This window comes from Lissotriton helveticus, chromosome 6 (assembly GCF_964261635.1).
Source record: "Lissotriton helveticus chromosome 6, aLisHel1.1, whole genome shotgun sequence".
NCBI lineage: Eukaryota > Metazoa > Chordata > Amphibia > Caudata > Salamandridae > Lissotriton > Lissotriton helveticus.
Window position 1 is genome coordinate 2,052,124,152 of NC_136067.1, and position 24,143 is coordinate 2,052,148,294.

Here is a 24,143-nt window from a genome sequence, read left to right on the forward strand (position 1 = left end):
GAATCCAAGAATGTTTTAAGTTCAAAACGAAAGGCTGCAAGTCTTTTAGGGCTTGCTTGTCTAACACCTTGCTCTTTGTGCTTTCCTTTGCTCAGCAGGGATCAGTGGTTTCCACTGTGAAGGGATATGTAATCTGCACTATGCCTTTTTAAGCCCACTAGACCGCCCTTCCTTGTTCTGGTTACCGCTTGTGGCTTGTTTCACTAAAGATTTGCAGTACATTGCAGAACACAGCTTTTTTGTCTCACAGTTAGACTAACTTTTCTTATGGCATAACTATTTCTGTTCATACCAATCTGAAAACAAAGGAAACATCTATTCTGAATATAGAGAGTTATATACATATTTGTCAGCAGTTTTATATAACGCGAACTCTGCCCCAGCACTAGATGTAAATCCACATGTTATGTTGTTATGTTACATCTGCTTATATAGCGCGGCGGCTGCCCCAGCGAAGGGGCGTCCCGGCGCTTGACTAGACAGGAGAGTACACAACATACAGACAGGTCATCAGGTCAGTTTAGCAGAACAGGTGGGTTTTTAATGCCTTTCTGAAGGTAAGAAGGTCATTTATACTCCGAATCCGCAGAGGTAGTGCGTTCCATAGTTTGGCAGCCATGTATTGAAAGGAACGCCCTCCTGTGCGGGCTAGCCTAACACGGGGGATTGTGACCAGGTTTTTTCCTTCGGATCTGAGCGCTCTATTGGGAGTATACTGCGTCATAAGATGACATAGCATGGGAGGTAGAGATTTTTTTAGAATCTTAAAGGCCAAGCACATGGCCTTAAAAGCGATTCTCTTTTCCACCGGCAACCAGTGCAGTTTTACCAGGGTCTTGGTTGCAGACTCGAATCGGGGTAGCCCTGTTAGGGCCCGCGCTGCCGAGTTTTGGACGCGCTGCAAACGTTTTTTTTCCCGCTTGATTGGCTCCCAGGAGTAAGGAGTTAGCATAATCTAAGCGGGAAAGAATTGTGGCTTGGATGATTACCTGACGTGTGGAGGGGTCGAAGAATTTTAGTATCGGTCGTAAATTGCGCAGGATACCGAAGCTTGTGGCAGCTACTTTTTTTTGTGTGGCTAGTAAAACTCAAAGTTGAGTCGAACCACACCCCCAGGTTTTTTACCTCTGTATTGGGGGGGGGGGGGGGGGGGCCAAGATTGTCTGGCCACCAGTCTTTTCCCCAGGTTTCGGTATTTTTTCCTACTATTAACACCTCCGTTTTATCGGCGTTGAGTTGTAGGTAATTGGCCGTCAGCCACTCAGTTACTGCAGTGAGGCCATGTTTAAAATTCAGTGCTCCTGATCCGTTGTCATCACTCAATGTTACCACTAGCTGAGTGTCGTCAGCGTATGATACGATGGAGAGGTCCCACCTTTTGGCGACCTCAGCTAGTGGTTGAACATATAGATTAAAGAGTGTTGGGCTGAGCGCTGAACCCTGAGGTACTCCCTGCCTTATGTTGCACTTTTTAGAGACAAAAGGAGGAGTAGCTACCTGGAAAGATCTGTCTGATAGAAATGCTTTAAACCAAGCCAGAGCTGTGTTCTTCACTCCTGCTGCCTCCAGTCTGTACAGAAGCACCTCATGAGAGACCGTATCAAAGGCAGCGCTGAGATCGAGCAGGATCAGCGCTGCCGTTTGACCGGAATCTCTGATGGATCTGAGATGTTCTGTGACACTAAGAAGTGCCGCCTCCGTGCTGTGGTCTGCACGGAAACCATGCTGGGAGGCGTCCAAGATATTGTTGGCATGGAGGTGTGCCGTAAGGGTGGTATTTACGTGGGATTCCACAATCTTGGCAGGCCATGGCAGTAAGGATATGGGCCTATAGTTATCAGGTTTTGTCGGATCTAAGTGAGGTTTTTTAATTATGGGATTAACCCATGCCTGCTTCCATTCTAAGCGGATTTCTGATGTTGCCAGTGAAGTATTAATGATGTCTTTTAGTGGATCAAGTACAGTGGTGCCTGCTTTCCTGAATTGCTCGGGCTTTAAAGGGTCGAGGGGAGAGCCTGACTTAATTTTTTTGACAGAGTCCGACAAAAACCTCCTGATTTAGCTCCGGGATGCTGGTAAGTTCGGATATAATTTCTATTTTAGAGGGGGTGAGCACAGGCTTTGCGGGAAAGACATTGTAGATTTTTTCAATTTTATCCACAAAGTGCAGAGCCAATTTATCGCAGAACACCTGTGATGCAAAGATGTTAGCTTCTGCTTTTTTTGTGCTCAAATCTTTTAGAATTTTAAAGATTATCTTGGAAGGATTGGAACTTACATTGATTTCATTAGCATAAAAGGTTGCACGGGTTTTACAGATCTGTCTATGATATTTTTTCTGAATTGTATTATATTGAGCTTTTAGCTCGGAGTCATAGTGTTTCCTCCATTTTCGCTCTGCTTTTTTACAGCTTTTTTTCAAAGCTAATAGCTCTTCGTCAAACCAAGGGCTTGACTCCTTGGCCCGTACTTGAACCCAGGAAGTAGGAATCAGTATATCCAGGGCCTGGGTTATCCAGTTACAGTAGTTTTCGTAACATAGGTTAGAGTTGTCAGAGTGGGATAGCGGTAGTTCTTTGAGCAAGTTGGCAAAGTCTTCTATCCGTAGTTTCCTCCACGGCCTCTTATACATCTTGTGTGTTGGCCTGGGCTGGGATTTAGCCTGATTGGGGATGGACATAATGGTCAGCAAGTGATCCGTCCATGTCATAGGTATAGGCAAGGACACCACGGCCTCTTCTATGGTAGTAAAAATGGGATCTAGAAGATGGCCTCCAGTGTGCGTAGCTCCCTGGACCATCTGTCTAAGTTGAAACCCTTCTAAGTCTGCAAGTAGATTAGCTATTTTTGTCTCATTACTGCAGTCAAAGTGTATGTTCCGGTCTCCGAGAATGTTAAAATTCGCTGTTCCGGCGGCCAATGAACATACTGTCTCTAATAGAGTTTTTACAAAATTGCTTTCATTTCCTGGCGGCCTGTAAATTAGAATGCCTGAAAAGGATAGATGAGGGTTTATCTTAATGGTATAGCGAGCGCTCTCGCAGCCTGCACTTGTTCTTTAACCCATTTGCTAGCAACCTTCAGCAACAGAATAGGGAGATAATGGTGTTCTGGTCCCTTCTATCTTACCAGAAAAATAAGAGAATTTATGTCTGTTAGTTGCCTTTTTAGGAAGAGGCTCAATCGCTTTTTCCTAACCAGGGTGGTTACATCCTCTGACACACATTCCAGGAACAAAGGTTTCACTACACTCAGCGAATGAAAAGCGATTTACCTTTGGTAACCTAGACATATATATATATACATATATATATACACACATATACATATATATATATATACATATACATATACATATATATACACATATATATATATACATATATATATACATATATACACATATATATATATATATACACATATACATATATATACACACATACATATATACACATATATATACACATATATATATATATATACACACATATACATATACATATGCATATACATATACATACATACATATACATACATACATATACATATACATACATATACACATATATACATATACACATACATACATATATATATACATATATATATATACATATACATACACATACATATATACACATATACATATACATATACATACATACATATATACATATATATACATATATATACATATATATACATATATATATATATATATACATATATATACATACATACACATATATATACATATACATATATATATATATATATATATATATATATATATATATATATATATATATATATATATATATATATATATATAGTGTTAAATAGCACAATCATAGCTCAAAGCATTATAACAGAACAGGACTAGGTTACACTTTGTTTATAGCTACAGGGGGATGAAGTAATTAGCCCAGAATCCAGAATGTTAGGCAGAGGCCGAGATTTTTTCCCCTCTTTTTATTGGTGAAACAGTGAACAGCAATTACATCAACTCAGACATGACTTAGGCAAGCTCCTTGACTCAACACTACATTATTACTTTATGTATTCTATTAACCGCATGCGCGCTAGCGGTTTTCCCGCTGCGCGCTGAGTTTTTTGAAAAGCTGCGTTACAGGACGAGCTCAGCTCGTCATCAGCGTGCGAGCGCCGTAACGCATGACGAGCTCAGCTCGTCATCAGCGCCGAAGTGGTTAATTATGTTGGTACGGCAACACACAGTACGACCTCAGCCTTCCTTAACACAGTTTGTCTACTTGATTAGTCCTAACTGATATCAGCTCGTCCAGTGCCGGTAAGCAAAAGGATACATCAGTTGTTGATATCTGTAGGAGTCACAGAGTAGGCATCAGCGCTATCCTTCTGCATGTGTGCAAGATAAGTCCGCAGTGGTGCCCATGGGTCTAGATCCAAAAGGTAAAATAGTTGCAAACCGGTCCGCTCTGGTATTACAGGTTACCACTTTAAGCCAGCCCTCCCACGTAGGAAGTGGTTCATTCATCCAGTGACCAAGTGACAGTGACTGCCATGGTTAATGTGTTCGGATACGGAGGTATGTCTTTAACCGCTGCACTGGTGGCGGATGTGGTAGCACTGGCTACTGCTGTTTCAATATGGACATGCATCAGGTGTGGAAACCATGGCTGATGCACCTGCATTAATTCACCAGAAGTGGAATTAGGGTAAAAAATGTAAGCAGAGTACAGAAGGACAGCACACTGACATTCTGATTTTCTTTTCTCCCACAACAATGCTACGAAATTACTTAATGGGTGCTAGAACCTCTCAACCCCTGCGAGAAGGAGCCTCCGCTAGGAAGCACCCATTGCTTTAGTGGTCACTGCCCTTTTTAAAATCACTCCAATGTCCAAGTAAAACTTAGTAAATATGCTTTTTGATGGAACACACCCCTTTAGGCTAAGTGAGACTGATGTTGGGGTGAACCTCTGCTCTTCTAAAGACCAAAAGCCGTTGATGTCCAGGTCCTCCAGAGAGACACGCACCTAAAGGCGGAGAAGTACAATTCTACCATGGTCACTGCTTAAGGGGCATAAAAGAGCCTTTCCTGGATAAGGTTTTACTCTTTTCCCCATCCCCTTATCACCACAACAGTGCTCCTGGAGACTAATGCGTTCCATACAGTTTCCCTGATGTTGGAACTGCTGTCTGCAGAGGCCCCACTCAAGAGCCTTCATGTGCTGCCAGTGTGCATAGGTAATCAGGAGGATGCAAAAAGACCAAGCAAACGAAGGACCCTCAGGGCTGCCAGTGTGCATAGGTAATCAGGAGGATGCAAAAAGACCAAGCAAACGAAGGACGAGGAGAGTTTCTGGTTGGTAACAGTAGATGTGGTTTCACTCTACACGTGTATCAGGCACAGTGATGGTTTAAAGGCATGCAGACATTTCCTGAGAGATAGGTCTGTTTTCTACCTGCAACAAACTGAAATGCTTCTTGAAATGTTGGAGTTTTGTTTAACGAACAATTTCTTTATGTTTGACAATACGTGGTATAAACAAGAGGTGGGAACTGCGATGGGAAGCTGTTTTGCTCCTAGCTTTGCCTGCATGCTGATGGGGTGGTGGGAGGAACAGGTCCTTTGGTCTGAAGGCAACACGTCCTTTGGTCTGAAGGCAACACCAACCTTACAAGTCATATTGCCTTTTACACCAGGTATATAGACGACATTTTCTTGATTTGGGATGGTCCAAAAACTGAATTGAATAAATTCCTTGCCAGTATAAACAGAAATAAGATTAATCTGAAATTCACCAACAAGGTTGACCAAACAAATGGACTTTCTGGATGTTACGGTTAAAGTTGTGCAAGGAGCTTTCGAAACCAGCCTATACAGGAAACCCACCTCAGGCAATAGCATCCTTCACGCTAGGAGCCACCACCCTAGCAGCCTCAAGGACAGCATCCCTTATGGAGAGTACTTGAGGGCTAAGCGTAATTGCAGCTCAGAAGCCGCTTTTTTGAAAGAACAGACGAACATGACAAGGAGATTCAGAGCCAGGGGTTATTCGGAGCAGGTACTCCTGGTGGCGAGAGAGAAAGCCAGAGCTAGAAATAGGGAGACCCTCTTGACCCAGAAGAAAAGGAAAACTGAGGAGAACCTAGGCTCCAACAATGTCAGGATGATAACCACATACAGCACAGAGGCAGGCAAAGTACGCGAGATACTAAGGAAACATTGGCATATTGTAAAAAGCGATCCAGTCATTGGCAAAATGATCAACAGACAACCACAGGTGACATACAGAAAGGCCCGTTCTCTTGAGGATATGCTAGTGAGAAGCTACTTTGAGACACCTATGAAAAAGAAGAATTGGCTCTCTGAGCAGAAAGGCTTTTACAAATGTGGCAAATGTAAGGCCTGTGCCAGTAGCAAGAATGTCAAATCCTATCTCCTTCCTATGGGTAGAAGCACAGGCATTAGCAAATTTATGAATTGCAAGACGGATTGTGTTTATGTGATTGTCTGCCCATGTGCGAAGTTCTATGTTGGGAGCACCATCTTCCCAATAAAGAAAAGGGTGCTGGAGCACATGAGGGCGATAAAGAATGTAGACATGAGCTATGCTACAGCACGCCATTGGTTACGCTTTCATGACAGCGATGTTAATCAATTTTCCTTCTTTGGCATTGACAGAATTCCAGCAAATCCAAGAGGGGGCAACAGACTAAAACAACTACGCATCATGGAATCAGAGTACATCATCCGTCTGGATTCAAGAAGCCCCTTTGGCCTCAATGAGGATGAGGAATTACATGTGCACATTGGCTAAGAACCTTATGTGAAGCCGGAACTGTACTTACCTGAACCCTCACACCTGTTCCTCATCCTCTCCCATGCCCTCCCTGCTCCTGTGTCCGCGTCATTCCAACTCCCACCTTCCTCCAGAGAGGGCTCTCTCTGTCGCAGGGGGGGAGGGGGGGGGGATTAGGAGCTTTCACATTTGAGCTTATACTAGATGGCCTCGCCGAGAACCTGCCCTATCAGACAAAGGGGCTGACTCCTCTTTGAGGACAACCCTTCACCGCATCACTTAGGTTAAAAATCCCCCCACTCCCTCCCTAACACACTGCTTCACCACATGTCCATAAATGCACAATCACACCCTGATGTATCCTTCTGTTGTAGGTCCTGTCAGGCTCTTCACGGATAGGATAGGGCTCACCCTATGCACTACTCACAGGGCTAAAAGATTTATTTTAGCACTTTTTCTATTTTTGCCCTTCCCTTGGATCGGCTTTCAACCCTCCACCACCCAGGACCAAGCCCCTAACCAATAGAACTTACTAAAATGGATATTCTCGTGACAATGATATTACACATAAGGAGTTGAATATGTTACTCTGGTTCTCTAACTCTGAGTTTGGCCACATGGCCGTCACGGTTGAAATTGATTATTGTTTAACCCTAATCACCCCTCTTTTTTCTTCCCGAATTTTCCCACATGTTCATAATTTCTCCGTATTGTATATACTGATTCGTTGTAAATGCCATGAGACAAGGCATGGCCACTTGGCCTTGATGCCTGAAATCTGTATAACGTCAATGACTCTATGGTGTGCACCTATGTTAATTTCACTTTATCATTTCCTCAGTGCCTAAAAGTATGTGCCAGGCGACCATATTTGAACTGATTTAATGTATATATTTAATGAATTTGAATACTCTATTGTTTATATGCAAGCATGTATTCAACAAATGCAATTTCTGAAATTAACTGCACATCATGGTGAAACCACTGGGTCTGTCTTTCATATCATTTGTAGTTTCTGTAACTATTGTAGTTCTGGATGGGTTTTTTGGTCCTATCTCACTTTCTACTACCACTTCAGTGCACTTTTAAAAATGGCGATTGATTGTTTATGAGGCTGGCTAACGAAGAAGACCGCCTGGTCGAAACGCGTCGCCAATAAACGTTTTTTTTTTTAAACACGACCCTGGAGTGCGAGTCTTCTGTGTTTCCTGTGATTACATCGTGCGGGGAACCCTTTCTGATAGATATATATATATATATATCAGAAAGGTGCATAGGTAATCAGGAGGATGCAAAAAGACCAAGCAAACGAAGGACCCTCAGGGCTGCTACTGGAGTTCCCAATAGAAACACTGAAAGCATATCCGGAATGTTTCAGATGCTCTGTGGAGGAGTGATGTCTCAAAGCCTTATGGCACACCGTTCCAAACTTTTCATGTTGGTGAAGAAAACAAGTTACTTACCTGTAACTTTGGTTCCCCAGTATTGGTAACTTTCATAGATTCCCATGCTTTGTATCATTCCCCGTCGTCGGACTGGGAGTCTCGGTAATAAAAAATATCATAGTAGTAGGTACAAAAGAGAAAGAAAGGCCTAGGCCTCATTCCCTTTTGTAACATATCAGCCTCTTTTTGTAAAAGAGACCAAACTCTAGGCGTCAGCCAATCAGAAGAGCCTCACCCTTAGAACCTTCCTGAAGGAACCTCAGAGCCTCAGATTTTCGTAGCCGTAGTGTGCTAGACACCATAGTTGCTGAAGGCTGAGCTTTCCCCGGGGAGGTGGGTGGGCGCATGGGAATCTATGGAAGTTACCAATACTGGGGAACCAAAGTTACAGGTAAGTAACTTGTTTTCTTGCCCCAGTATTGGAACTTTCATAGATTCCCATGCTTTGTATCAGAATAGCAAGCAGTAAGCATCATAAACACATTTTGTAAAGCAGTATATCATAACATTAGCCAGAAAATTACAAAATGTGTCACCCATGGAAGGTGGGATAGAAAGGAAAGCTCACCCATCACTTGAAGAGGTTTCTCAGGACAGCCTGGCCCACAGCCGCATCATCCTGTTGCAATGACTCTAAGCAATAATGCTTAGTGAACGTGTGCACGCTGCTCCAGGTAGCAGCTCTGCAGATGTCTTTGATATGTACCCCCGCAAAGAGGGCCGTAGAAGAAGCCACTGATCTCGTCGAGTGAGCACGGATCTTGCCCACTAGAGGTTTTCCTGCTAACTTGTGGCAATGCAGAATGGCACTTGAGATCCATCTCGAGATCCCCTGTTTAGACAGAGGGAGACCTTTGTTTGGACCGCCGAAAGCAATGAACAATTGAGAAGATTTTCTAAAGTCTTTGGTGCGGTCCATGTAGAACTTCAGACAGCGTTGCAAATCCAGAGTATGCAATGTCTTTTCTGCTGGAGTGACTGGGTTTGGAAAAAATTTCTTTAGAATGACCGGCTCATTTAGGTGAAAGTCCGTGGGAACCTTGGGAATGAACCTTGGGTTCGTCCTTAAGATGGTAGTGTTCTTTTTGAACTGCAAAAACGGTTCTTGGATAGTTAAGGCTTGCATCTCCCCCACTCGCCTCGCTGATGTGAGGGCCAAGAGTAAAGCTAACTTCCATGATAAGAATTTTAGGTCTGAGCGGTGAATTGGCTCAAAAGGTCCCTTCATTAGTTGAGCCAGGACTAAGTTCAGATGCCATGCTGGAGGAGGAGATCGCACTGGCGGATAGACCCTGAACAGGCCTTTGAGGAATTGTTTGACAATTCTTGCAGATCACAACGAAGGACCAGAATCAGACCTTCTGAATCTCGAAATCGCCGCTAAATGAACCTTGATAGTAGAATGGGACAGATTAGACTTAGCTAGCGAGAGTAGGTAAGGTAGGAGCTGATGAGGTTGTGACGTGAAAGGATTAATCTTTTCCTTCTTGCACCAGATACAGAACCTTTTCCACTTTAGTCTGTATGTTTTGTTTGTGGACGGAGCCCTTGCCTGAGAGAGGATGTCTTTGACCTCCTTGGAAAGAGGAACATTCATGTATTCTCGCTGGTCAGGAGCCATGCAGTCAGGTGCAACGATCTCGGGTCTGGATGCCAAACTTGTCCTTCGGACATTGTAAGGAGATCCGGAACGTCCTGCAGCGTTATCGGAGGTACTAGCGATAGCAGATGGAGCTCGGTGTACCAAAATTGTCTTGGCCATGCCGGGGCGATAAGGATGAGCTTGCATGGTTCCGTCTTCATCTTCCTGAGGAGACGAGGAAGCAGGGGAATCGGTGGAAATGCATAGAGAAATCTCCCCGTCCAGGCTATCGACAGGGCATTGCCCAATGAGCCTTGGTGATGGAACCTGCTGGCGTAGGCTAGGCACTTTTTGTTGGCCGGCGTGGCAAAAAGGTCCACCTCCGGTGTGCCCCATGTTTGAAAGAGTAGATCTATCACTTGTTGTTTCAGCTCCCACTCGTGACTGACTGAGGCGAGCCTGCTCAGCCTGTCTGCGCCCTCGTTGAGCACTCCTGGTAAGTGCTCTGCCTTTAGAGAAATTCCGTGAAGAATAGTCCATTCCAGAATCTGTTGAGCCTCCCGCGACAAGGGGAGTGACCTTGTCCCTCCTTCCTTGTTCACATAATGCATAGCCGTGGTGTTGTCCGTCCTGACTAGCACCTGTGAACCCTGGAGACGCGGAAGAAAGGCTTGAAGGGCTAGCCTGATCGCTCTCAGCTCCAACAGGTTGATGTGTAACTTTTGGTCGCTTGGAGACCAATGGCCGCTGACTTGCAGGTCCTGCATCACTGCTCACCATCCCTCCAATGACGCATCCGTCGTCAGTATGTGAGGTGATGGAACGCTTGCGAAGGATAGACCTTGGCATAAGTTCTGTGGATTCGACCACCAAAGCACTGCCTCCTTCATTTCTCGAGTGACCGTTACTTTGTCGTCGAACGATCCCTGCACTTGCTGCCACTGGAGGTCCAGTTCCTCCTGAAGGGGGCGCATCCGTAGCCTGCAGTGCGGGATCAGGGGTATACAAGATGACATCACCCCCAACAGCGACTTGTAATTGCGTACAGAAAGACACTTTTTTCTTTGAAGGCTTCCTGCTAATCTTTGCAGTTTCTGTACCCTTTCTCGAGTAGGAAATGCCTTTGAGAGCCGCGAATCCAACAGCGCTCCCAAGAACCGCGGTGTCCGTGACGGCTGCAGCGTGGATTTCTCCATGTTCAAGGTGAGACCCAGATTTTGGAACAGAGTGGTGCAAGCCTGCACCGCGTCCTGCGCTAATGCTCTGGTCGGGGCCTTTAGTAACCAATCGTCCAGGTAAGGGAAGACCTGGAAGTGGTGTTTGTGCAGAAATGCTGCTACAGGTGCCAGCACCTTCGTAAAAATCCTTGGAGCAGAGCGAAGGCCGAACGGCAAGACTCTGAACTGAAAATGGCTCTTGGCTACTGTGAAGCGTAGGAACCTTCTGTGCGCTGGGTGAATCGGGATATGGAAGTACGCATCCTCCAGATCGAGCGTGGCCATATAATCCCCCGGGTTGACCATTTTCAAAACGTCCTGTAGGGATACCATCCTGAAGGATAAGGAGATGAGATAGGCATTTAGCTCCCTGAGGTCCAGGATGGGACGCCACTTCTCCTGCGTTTTCCTCACCAGGAAGAACCTGGAATAGAAACCGTGGCCCTGTTGATTGGAGGGGACCGGCTCTATCGCTCCTTTGCGGAGCATTTGTTGTACTTCTCGCCGCAGGAGATGCAGATGTTTGGAAGGGATGGCTGATGGGGGTCTGGGTGGAGGGACCTCCGTAAATTCCAAAGTATGTCCCCGTCTGATGATATTGAGCACCCAACGGTCCGATGTAATTTGGGACCAGTTCAGAAGGAATTTTGACACCCTGCCTCCAACTGATGATCTCTCGGAGGAGGGAGCAGTAGGCAGAGCCAGCAGGCCGCTATTGGCGTTTGGACGAGTCTCGTCCACGGGCAGTTTGCTTGCCCTTGTTGTAAGGCCGTGAATAACCAGAGGACTGGCCCTGTCTTTGTTGGTATGACTGGCGATTCGGCTGGTACCCAGAGCTGTTGGAAGAATAGCGCTGTTGTTGGTATGCGCCTCTATAGGTGCCACCTCTGCCTCTAGTGCCCCTAAAAGGAGTTTTGCGGTACTGGAGTGTTCCCAGAGATCTGGCTGTTTCCGTGTCCTTCTTGATGTCTTGCAGCGTTTCGTCGATCAATTTGCCGAAGAGTGCCTTGCCATCAAAAGGTAGATCAAGAACCTTGGTTTGGATTTCTGGCCGAAACCAAGTCGCTTTTAGCCACCCTTGGCGTCTTAGTACTGCTGCTCCTGCCAAAGCCCTAAAGGACGTCGTGGCAATGTCCATGGCACAATCTATTATCTCCATGGAGACCGCTTCACCTTCTTGCAAGGTTTTCTTGGCTTCCGGCCCGCTTTCCGGTGGAAGCTGATCCAAGTAGGGAGCTATATCGCACCATAACTGGCGATCATATCGTCCCAATATTGCCAAAGCATTGGCGGCGCGAACCAGAAGGCTAGCAATGGATGAAAATCTCTTGCCTGTGTTATCCATCCGTCGTCCATCCTTGTCAGGAGGTGCTGTCAAGGGAGCAGAAGGGTTCCGTGACTTCCTTTGCGCCGCTTGGGAGATGACAGAGTCCGGTTTGGGATGACCTGTCAGGGCAGCCGGTGCATCATCCGGCGCTTTATACTTTTTATCAAGGCGCGGTAGCACAGGGACCACCGTCGCAGGGTTTTTCATGGATTTCAAACCCTCCTTCCATAGATGTTCCACAATCGGAATGGACCTCGTAGTCTTGCGGAGAGTGTCTTTAAAATCATACAGGAAACAGTCTGTGGTTTCCGCAGGCAATACCAACTTAAATCGGCCAGCAGCACGTTCCATCAGTTGGTGAAAACTGCCAATGTCAACAGGAGGAGAGTCACCAAGGTCCTGGTGGGGCGACGCTGGATCCGGGATGATGTAGTCGTTGTATTCATCCCCTTCCTGACCGTGTCCTGATTATCACCGGACAACGCATCCGTATCATTATCATGATCCTCATCCGGATCCTCCGCTGTTCCAGACGCAGTCTGGGGTACTGGCCGCTGTGGTCGAGGAGGAGTTTGCACTGGGTGTGCCTGAGGGACACTTGAAGAGTTGTCCTTCACTGGTGTTGACGGAGTAGACCTCCTCGGTGCTGGACGCTCGGCCTTGGACTTATAGTCTTGCAACATCTTGTGCAGGTCATGCAGGAAGGACGTCGGTACTGAAACCATGCCTTGTGATTCACAGTCCATTAAGTGGTCTGTTTGTGGGTAGTCATCTCCACCTTGTTCATATGCCCCCTCTGAGTCCGTCTCTTGACTTTTAATGAGAAGCTGAGATGGGCTATTTGCATACTCAAAGCTATCCTGACCGTCTCCCTCAGAGTAGTCCTGGTCTAGCAACGTCGTTGGGGGTAATGAGGTCACCCTCCTTGGGGATGTCATTTCTGGCGTGATCTTTGTGAGAGAGATTGTTACCCTCCTCTCTGCAGCCAGTATCGTTGGTTGGGCCGTCGACGCTGGTGAAATCCTCGTCGACGAGATAGGAATAGTAGATGTCGTCGTCGACGCCACCGACGACGAGCCCGCCGTCGATGTAGAAATTGTTGTCGTCGTCGAAGCACTCGTCGACGACATGACCGTCGTCGAAATCGTCGACGACGTCGTCGGTACTGCCTTCGTCGACACTGTCGTCGACGACGATGGTTTCTTCGTCGACGATGTCTTCGCCGTCGTCGACGATGTCGTCGGCATACTTCCCGTCGACGCCGCCGTCGAGGTCTTCTTAACTGACGACGAAGCCTTCGTCGTCGACGGGACCAATTGGATCTTGGTTTTCAGTTTTGTCGTCGACTGAGCCACCGTCGACGAAGTCTTCGTCGTAGAGGACTTGGAACTCCTCTCTGAAGAGTGTGAAGAGGGTCTTTTGAAGGCTGGGTCTGTCTTCTCACCCTTAGGAGGCGAAACCAGTTCTGCCTTGCCCGACCCACTGCGGTGGGGGGAACCTCCTGAACCCCGGCCATCAGAGTCCCTGGGGGTCTTCTTTGAAGCCTTAGAGGGGCGCTCCACAGAGGAAGATGGGGAACCTCTACCCCTTTTCACTGACCTTTTAGAGGAAGTACAAGACACCGAATCCTCCTCATCACTGGAAACTCCATGTTTCCTTTCCTTCTGCAACCATGTAAGTAGCCTTCCAGCACGATCTCTCAAGGTCTTGGTGGAGAGAGTGCGACAAATCTTACATTCCTCTGCCCTGTGATCTGGATACAGGCAGTAGATGCAATCCTTGTGTTTGTCTTCCACAAACAGCCTTTTCTTCCCACAGGTGGAACAGGGCTTGAAAAGGGCTTTTTTCTTCTCAACCTCAGACATCTTGAAGAAGAAGAGTGTCCTGAAGAAAAACTGAAGAAAATCCTGAAGAAATATCTGTAGAAATGGGTTTAAAAGAGTAGAAATAGAGCAGAGCTCAATGGAGACTCCCTAGCACAACGTGCGGTAGAAAATCTGAGGCTCTGAGGTTCCTTCAGGAAGGTTCTAAGGGTGAGGCTCTTCTGATTGGCTGACGCCTAGAGTTTGGTCTCTTTTACAAAAAGAGGCTGATATGTTACAAAAGGGAATGAGGCCTAGGCCTTTCTCTTTTGTACCTACTACTATGATATTTTTTATTACCGAGACTCCCAGTCCGACGACGGGGAATGATACAAAGCATGGGAATCTATGAAAGTTCCAATACTGGGGCAAACACAGTTTAGATAATCTTCACTTCGCGACACTGTAATGCGAGCGAGTTATCACCCCCTGAGAAAATTTTCACCCCCTGAGAAAATTTTGAAAAAAATAGTGGGCAAATGGTGCATTTTCAAGGAAATGTGAGAAAGCAGGAAGGTTAATAAAGCAATTGTGAATCTGTTCTAACAAAGACAGTGACCGGCAAAACTGGGTGTAAGCAAGGTTAGGTTTGCGCCTGAAACAAGAATATAATCATGCACACATTGACACATGCCCCAGTGAGTTACAGCACAAAAAAGGCGGGTGCACGCACTGCCAACCCTTTCTACCAGGCACAAAGTCCGCCTGCTGCCTTGCTGAATAGGAGTTATACAAAAATCCATTCAGGAAGGGGGAATTGTGAGTGGTAAAACAATCATGCAACTTATCAGCCGGTCTCTGCGCATTGAACTCAGGTGGGTCCGCTTTCCTCAGCGCACTACCATCACTTCCTACCTCCCTACATTGCTTCTGTGCCACTCTACCTCTCGAGATTGCATAACATGCACCCTACTATGCTTCATTAGTATTGCATACCACTACCAGGCAGCGCTGTACTTTCACCACAGCGCTGCACTTACACTGTCTTCACAATTATTTTTATGGGTGGTTTATAAAGCGTGGCATGTATTTCTAGAAAGGGCCCGGTTCTTTTAAAAGAAAGGTGGTGGTGTTAGGTTTTTTCATGCAGGCAACAACAGATTTCTTTGATGAATTGTGTCTTTAATTTCTTTCTGTTCAGCTGACAGGTTGATTGAGATCTCAAAGTCGGGTACAAGTTGATCCAAAGAGTGGCCTTAAATGCATGGCGACCTTCCTTCGTGCCTCTTTCTTTTGAACCTAATATTGAGTAAAGCTTTGCTGCTTCTCACTTACTACCCATTTCCAATACAAGGACTTGTGTGGCTGTAGGCACCGCCCAGTGCTGTGAAATAAAAAGGCGGCTAGCCGGATTTCAATTATTACAGCAAACGCAACACAGACTAAATACCTTTCTCAGTGTTTGTTTTCTTCTATACCTTCCAGCTAAACTGAGTTCAAGATTGAAAATCAAAATGTTTCCAGTATTCTATAATTGATTTCTGCACCCCGAGGTTTCCTTCAGTACAGCAAAGTAGGAAGCTTCTGGTAGTCCTTGCATGAACGAGCATAAGTTTGCTCAACAGAAGACTCAATCTTTTCTGCAACTATTCACAAGGACCAATGCACCTCGCAGGGTCTATTTACCAAGGTAATTTATCCAGTGGTTAAAAGTAACACGTGCTAGTTCAAAACGGCTCTCCAATATCAACATTGTAATTTGCAGAGATGCAGGTACATAAAACATGAACACCGCCTGTGCAAGGGAACCAACAAACTTAGAAAAGGGAATTTATAGGTTCGAGTTGGTATGTGATTTTTACAGGGTTTTTATAGACGATTTTTATAGTCTGAAATGGCGTATGTCCTGAGGTGCTTGACTGAGCGAGGCATAGAACAGGAAGATAATGGAGTGACCTGCTTCCTAAGATTCCATTTGTGACTCTGTACTTCCCTTCTAGGTGGTGATGTTAAGTTTTTTTTTTTCCTCACAGTGCTTCAGTTAGAAGCACTGTAAATCGCGTGTGCACTTGACCAGCGTCTTTGCTTAAGTGGTTGCCGTTCCTGTTGCAGAGATGTGTACATAATCTACAACGGGGCCAGATAAACTAGGGGGCGCAAAGGAGAGAAAAGGGCAAGAGATAGAAAGGGACTGGAAGTTTAAAGGAAATGAGGAGTGCAAAAAAATAAACAGCGGTGCTAACGAGAATTGCAAACCTTTGCCCAGAAAAAATGAATTTACTCTTACAGATTTAATAACCAACTCCACGGCTCCTAATGTATCGATACGGAGTCTGTCTTTGCAGAATTCAAATCCGTGACTCTGCAGCCGGCATGCAAACCATCGCGCACTCTTGGACAGGATGCTGACAAATGCTCCGTCTCTCCTCTCACAACGCAAACATAAGAGCTTTGTTCCTCAAACCCCAGGGCAGAAAACAACAAACTGTAATGAGCACACAACAGAAAAAGAAGTTACAGGCCGGCAAACTTACCGAGCGCCTGGGATGGGGAGGAGAGGTGGTCACTGTGTCGCAAAGGGAAGAAGGCTGGGCGCTCAGCTCACGCTCACCAGACGCTTCTCCTTCCTCAGCATACTGTGTCACTGAATGCAAATGTCCAAGAGCCCTAATCTGCCCGCAGATGTCATTGCGCGACACACCCACACATGGGAGGCGACACAGTACTGTGCCACGAACACAGTTTGGAAAGCTCTGCCTTATGGTATCCAGTACGGCGCCATTGGACAGTGGATGGTGGGAGGGTTCCAGGTGACGTTTGAGACCATTGAGTGTGCCTCCCAGGTCGTACAGCAGTGTGGCCGAAGGCAGATGGCGCAACACCCACTCCGTCAAACAGGCTTTGAGGGGACAGTTGTCTACTTACAGGTATATTGCTATAGATATGCAGATACCACCTCCACAACCATCGTGAAGAATGGAGGTGCCAAAGTAAACCCCAAAAGAAATACAATAAATTGGTAAAGGCAAGAACCTATTACAAAATAAAGTGTTCCCTGTGGCCATGCAGGATCGGAATATGAAATTATGCGTCCGGTAGGTGTAGCAACACAATCCAGTCTTTGGCATCCAATGGCAGTAAAACTTGAGCCAGGGACAGCATCTGAATTTGAAATCTTTAAGGAACAAATTCAGGAACGCAAGGTCAAGGATCAGACCAAGACCATTGTCCTTGCTGGGATTCAGGAAGTACACAGCCCCGTCCAATTTACTACTATGGTACTTTCTCCATAGCCCTTTTCTGCAGCAAGATTGAACCTTCTTTCTACAAGTTCTGCCGATGTTCGAAGGACTCGTAGAAAAGAGTTGGGTGACAACAGGGTAGTTGTCAGTGGAAGAGCAAAGTGTAACCTATTTATACCATCTGAAGGACCCCACCAGTCCAAAGTGATGCTTCCAGGCCTGCAGAAAAAGCCATTGCCTTATTTCCACTGGCACAATAGGCTCCTTCACAGTCTGTTTACTGCTTTATACCTGGTGGTGCTTAGGAAGCAAAGAAGGAAATTGGTTACAGTAGTATTACTCCTCATTTTCCTCTTCCCCTGTATTAAGAGAATTAAAGGATGTAGCTGCTGTTGTGATTTTTTCTTTTACAAAGGATCAGTGTTTTCTGAAAGGTTGAATGACCCAGAGGACTAACGCCCTAAAGACCTAGCTGTTGCTCTGCCCTCTTTAAATCTTTCCAATACAGCATCTGCTTTCTGTCAAAAAATGCTTTCCCTATCAAATGGCATATGCATTAAAGTATTTTTGGACATCTAGGAGAATCCTGTCACATTGAGCCAGGCATGTCAACTCAAAGTTGACATGCCTGGAAAGGGGAGAGGGGTTGGCCTAACGGCTAAGGCGCTCGACCTCGGACCTGGGGATCTGGGTTGGAGTCTCGGTAACGACGCCAAAAACCTCCTGTGATTCTGATCAAATCACTTAATCTCCCCGTGCCTAAAAAAAAATGAAAGTGTGTCCTCATGTAACATAACTGGTGCTATGTAAGGCGCTCTGATACACGATTCGGTTCGGGTCTAGTTCGCCCTATATAAAACTCTGCAAACAAAGTCACCGATGAATTCATGGCTCTAGGAACAGTCAGTGGTATATAAAAAACAGACTTTAGTATCTTGATGGGTCAGGTCCATTCTGGACTACTTCAATGAAATATTCTTTTTAGGCAGTCTAGTAAATTAAAATTCCAAAGCTGCAATGCCCCAGACTGCATTAGTGTGCAGCAACCCAGAAGACATGCAACATATTAAAAGACTCTAGGGGAAGGATTCCTGCAGAAAATGATTTTTTACCAACTATGCCCAACTTTGATTCCTTACCTAGTGGGCGTGTCAGAAATGCACCTGAGGGTCTTTAGGTGGGTGAACTTTGCAGCAGCAAACTTTCTGGTGATGAGTGAGTAAATAAGAAAACAGTATCACCCGGAGCTAGTCTACGTGCAATAGCTGTGCACAGATGCAACTGATGAAGGTCTGATCCACAAATAGTTTAATATTTCCATCAATGCTTAAATTGAAAGAGTGGTTCGTTTGTGGAAGCAGTCATCTTCAAAACCTCAATTAGGATATCAGCTTACAGTCGGTATAGGCAATTACTGGACTTCTGCTGCTTTCCTCTGCAGCGCCTTGAGACCCTCACGGGCGAGTAGCGCGTTATATAAACCCCTGATTGATTGACTATGTGGAATTAGGTCATCCCAGGTGGAGATGGACCTGGCAATGGCTCGGTATCAAGAGCTGTATCTAAACCACTTACCTCTTGAGGTACCCGTGTGTCAGATGACCGCTCTTTAGCATCCTCTTGCTGATCTTATAAACTGAAGTCAAAAAAAGCTCCTTCGTCCAGCTTCAAGATAGGCACAATAGAAACATCCCATACAAAACATGTCCTTGATGGCATAACCATCCTCGCCACACTTTCCTGATGTCATACTGAAGCAAGCAGAAGACCCAGAAGAGAGTAGAGCACCCAAGACGGAGGGGTCCAAATCACAAGGAGACCGTGCTGGGATCAGAGCCTATATGTCTGGCCAATAATGATAAACAGAGCAGCACAGGGATGAAGGTCAGGCAAGAACAAACAAGAGGAAATCTGAAAAGGCCAAATGTAGCCAGCAAAGTCTGAAAAATCACCACCACTTGAGCAGGGCGAGCACCAGGTGTCTGAAAACGCTGTAGTGATTCTGGTAGCATCGGTCCTCTACCCTACTTGGAAGGGACACTACACCAGGCATCAGCCCAAATGGGCAAGAGGCGAGTCCCCAAGACAACACCAGAGTTGAGGGGCAACCAAGAACAGCTAATCCAACCAAAGGTCAACAGCAACATTGGATAAGAAAAATATCCCTCGACTGGATGGCTATAAAGGGGTTTAGGGAGAGTGCCTCCGGCTAACCGAATGAGCCCCCCGAAGTTACCTGATGAGATTGATCCAGAGCAACATCTAGACCAATAGAACCCTCACCAGCTGACAGACTATGGAAGGGTACCTTCCTCAAACAAAACAGTCTGGGACGGCTCTGAATGGAGACTCACCATGGATGAAGGGACCAGAATGGAGAGACCAAAGGGCGCTCAAAGAGCCTAAAGCACAGCCTATAGCAAAGCACGGTTCCTTAAAAATAAAAAGAAATTTCAGAGTGCACATTAGATTCCCGTCGAAAGGTGTGTAAAAAAGGGAACTGATATTCCAAACACCAGTTGGTGTCATATGCGGCTTTATGACACAATATCCATGAAGGTGTTAGTGCAAACACAGAACCACAGTGCAGGAGAGCTATTGCAAATTTTTCCAGGATCCAGACTGGCACCTGGAAGAAATAAATGAGATTAGCCTTTTGAGAGATAAGAGCTCCAACCTCCTACCTAGAGATCGAACCACTTCTGAAGTTCAGTAGGTTAACACTGTGTACATCAGTACATATTGCATGGCTAGGCTTTTTTGAGGTGATATGATGCATTTTGTCATGCTGAACTCTTCACCATTTCACAATCTGATACATTGGATATAAGTGTTCGGGGGAAGGGCACTACACGCAGCAGGGAATTCTCACATTTATGAGTACCAATAAGAAGGTCCTACGATGTAGAACAGAACACTCATTTGCCGGTTCCTCTTCTTAAGGCAATTTTCATTGGAAACCGTCATTAAACTACCCATTACTTTTATGTCTCAACCCGAAAGTTATGAAACCAAAATTTACCAAGATACCGGACACTAGATGGTGCAAAGTGGCTCTGTTACGAACAATGTTGATTTAGAGGTCCTCAACAACTTGACTCAGATTTGCCACGAAGAGGCAGTGGTAAAAGTATTGCCCAAATAGCTGCCCCCCAACAGTGATGTTAAGGCTTTGAATTTCAAGGGTTTGATAACTAGGTGCTGGTAGACCGAGACAGTATAGAAGATTATAGGATCTGTAACAGACCAGAGGAAAAGTTTGACAGCAAAGACTGGCACAACTTCCAGAGGTGGCCAGTTTTAGTTCAGATTTCCCTTTCCTTTATTTCTAGCAAGTGAATCTGCAATATGCTCACACTTTTCGCTGAGTGGGCGCATTCAGGATACATGCTTCTCAAATAGAAGCAGCCTCACAAAGTGAGAAGATGGATGGGGCAACCAATCTACTGTCCCTACTTGTTAATACTTAAATGTGAAACTTGGAGTGCCTGCTGGAGCAATAAATGCAATCTAAATGTGGGCTACCCACAAAGATATGCAAGGCAACAAATGCCTTCTTTGCCCTGGAATGAGGCTCAGATGCAGTTTGAAATACTTCCATAGTCAACTGCTTTTAAACATGCAAATTGGTCAGAGGGTTCCCTTCACAAAACCTATAAAAAAAAAAATATGTGAGGAATTTGTTTACGGAGAAAACAAAGTTAGATGCTTCTCTGCCTCACTGGCTGTCATTCACACCCAACAGAATGAGGTTGATAGGCTAGAAATAATTTGACACTAAATGTATTGCTTTGAATACTGCTATGTATAATGCTTACTGGGGATTTCCAGCCATAGGACTGGGACTAATTCAAAGTATGTGAATTAATAAAATAACCAAATGACAGAAAGAGTGCTAAAATATGGCACATAAATCACTTTGTATACAACACATCAACCAACTAAATAAAGTGTACCACTGCACTATCCTCCCATTAACAGCAGCACCCTCCTTTTACGCTGCTTTCAAGCATTATCCATCAATAGTGAGACACGATCTTTGATTTCACTACACCATGCTGAATCAGATATATAATTAACATCACTGTAGTCACCCATAGATGCTGCCACGTTTTATTCTTCCAATTACAGTAACTCTGTGCACAGATGGAGTAGTAGACCATTAACAGCTCAACTATTGGAGTTAACATATGCTGGGTGGGACAATTCCAAAGCCACGCATAGGTGTGCATCAGATACTGGTGCCTCCCAACTACAGCTGCCCCTCTCACCTACATCCTGTGCTGTACTCCAGATTCCATCTCCAGTACAGCACATCCTCATTTCTTAAATTGAATATGATGCTGTAATACTAGGACAGGCTGAACACTTCATGTAGTCTGGGCATATACATTCAACATTACTGCTTCAAAGTATTCATCGCTAAAGTCCTGCAGTATGCTAGCTACGGCAATACTTCTGCAGCTCTCTTTCCTGTGGGTACCAAATACCATGCAGATAATACACATCCTAGCTGCATACCTGCATCCTTTAACTTGAAACCAGCAACTTGAAACTTAGCATCCCAAATCCTTCCAGCAATCTCCTTTCATCCTCGGTAGGCATGCTTCTGTGCAGCTTTCCAAACTCTGAGTTTGACAAAGCATCCCATGACCCACTTAAACTCACCTCAAACTCATATTACAGCTCAGTGGCCAGCACCAAGTATGCAGACTCCTCAAAGCAAATTAATTTCCACATTTATGGAGTTACCACTCTTTGCTGATCAAATTATTGCTAAAATAGATATCTCTGAGCAGTTAACCGCATGCGTGCGGGCGGAATTCCGCCCGTATGCTGAGATTTGCGAAAGCGCACTTTACGTGACGAGCTGGGCTCGTCATGAGCGTGCGAGGAGGCTACCTCATGACGAGCCCAGCTCGTCATCAGCGTCGAAGGGGTTAAAAAGATCAACAAATCATGGTGTTTAGTAAGGTGTTGCTCACCAAATCCCATCACAGGCAATGACCATGAAATTGTGCTCCTCGTTGAGAGTGAGGACTTTTATGTCTGGCAGTGCAGAGATCATCTGTTCTTCTGGAGGCAGATTCTTATTTCGTTTATAAAAGTGATCTCCTGAAAAAGAAAAGCATTAAATAAATATAATGCTACCAGCATCACAAACTCAAATGGACCATATTATTTTGCACTCTGCCCTGAGAAAAGCCAACTTTACCATTTAACCTATATCAATGACAGACTCGCAAAAAATCAAATGACAAAATTCTTCCAAAACAAGTCTTCACAAAACTTTCTACATATCCACAGATTACTGAAGTGATTATTTATAAGCAAAATATGCAGATTTTATGGAGGACATCTTTCACTAACGTCCATGGAATCTTTGCTTGCATGGCAAAGCATCCACACTAGGTGGGTGTAACAAGAGAATTGAAACATTTTGCCTTTTCACCCAAAGTCAGATCATTAAAGGTACTTGCAGACATTTAGAATGATTATTACTGCTGTGTAATTACATTTATTTGGATAAAAAGTAGAATGCAGTGTGTTCGTAAGGTGGGCAATGGTATGCAAAAGCTACACATCATGGGGGTGCAAGTAAAGGGAGTATCTTAGCATGGAAAAATATTATCCAGGTGGAGACCAACCCCTCAAAAAAGTTAGTTGCTAATTTACGTTTTCGACCCTTAAACCACAAGGGTAGGTGGCAATAGGGGTAACACAAAGAAAACTACAATTTCCATGGAATGTCATGTGTAAGCATGACTATTTGTATCAATGTCTTTACAGTCTGAAATCAAAATCCTAAATTCTAAACATAGTTTCATAAATTATACTTTTTTATGTTTTGTAGATCCGAGTAATATGTTAACATCTGGCTGAGAAACTCACTTTATTTCCCTCACAAGAAGATTCTGAAAATGTATGCATATAGTTTTCACCTTTACAAATAATGATGTTGACACGGCTACTTTAAACAAAGTCCAAGATTCAGGACTGCAAAGGGGGTGGCAGTTACAGTTAATTTAGATGCAAAGGTCCTAGTAAGAAGTCAGTTAGCATCAGAAAGAGGGCAAGACCGCAAGGGCTGTGTACTATAGCAAAGGACAAGTTTGTCCTGGAGCCCAGTAAAAGTAACCCCCCACCTCCCACAACCCCATGCAAGGTGGAATGTATGCTTTATTCTCTGGGCCTGCTCCTCGCCCTTAATATAAATTGTATTAGACAGCTCTGAGGAGCTCTTTGGTGAGAAAGTGAAACTATTTTCTGAATCCCACAAAATGCAATCTCTAAGGTTGGAGATGGATCCATTACACTCAAAAAGCAGTCGGAATTGTACTGCTGCAAACAGATGCCATCTAAAAAAACAAAATTATGTGAGGAACAAGTAAGTTTTATTATGGAATTCCTGTGGCAGCTATAGAAACAAAAGCAGGGCGCTTTCACCTCACCAAGGTGGAATTCGCACAGGAAGTGGGTTCTCGGAAAACCTCTTCTGCTGGGACCAAACAAGGAACAAGGGATGGCCGTTCTGAATAATTCTCAGCTTCCCTCTTTAAACCTCCTCTGGTTGGACCTTACATTTGCATGGATTTTAGAGGGGACCAACTCTTTGGCCCCTCAGACACCGATGGTTTGTAATAACGTTCACCCACTAGTTCCTCCCTTCAATCTCATCATCTCAGTAATTCCGCCCACGAACAGTCTCCTCTCTGTGTGTGGTGTCCCCACTACAA

General features: G+C 45.0%; 1 protein-coding gene across 1 annotated transcript in view; it reads right to left on the bottom strand.

Annotated features, from left to right (window-relative positions):
* Window positions 1–24,143, bottom strand: part of PPM1G (protein phosphatase, Mg2+/Mn2+ dependent 1G) — a 110,598-nt gene that overhangs the window by 13,060 nt on the left and 73,395 nt on the right. Inside the window, exon 8 of the mRNA XM_078650109.1 lies at window positions 22,392–22,521. Within this exon, the coding sequence (XP_078506235.1) occupies window positions 22,392–22,521 (130 nt within the window). The remainder of the gene's footprint in view (window positions 1–22,391; window positions 22,522–24,143) is intronic.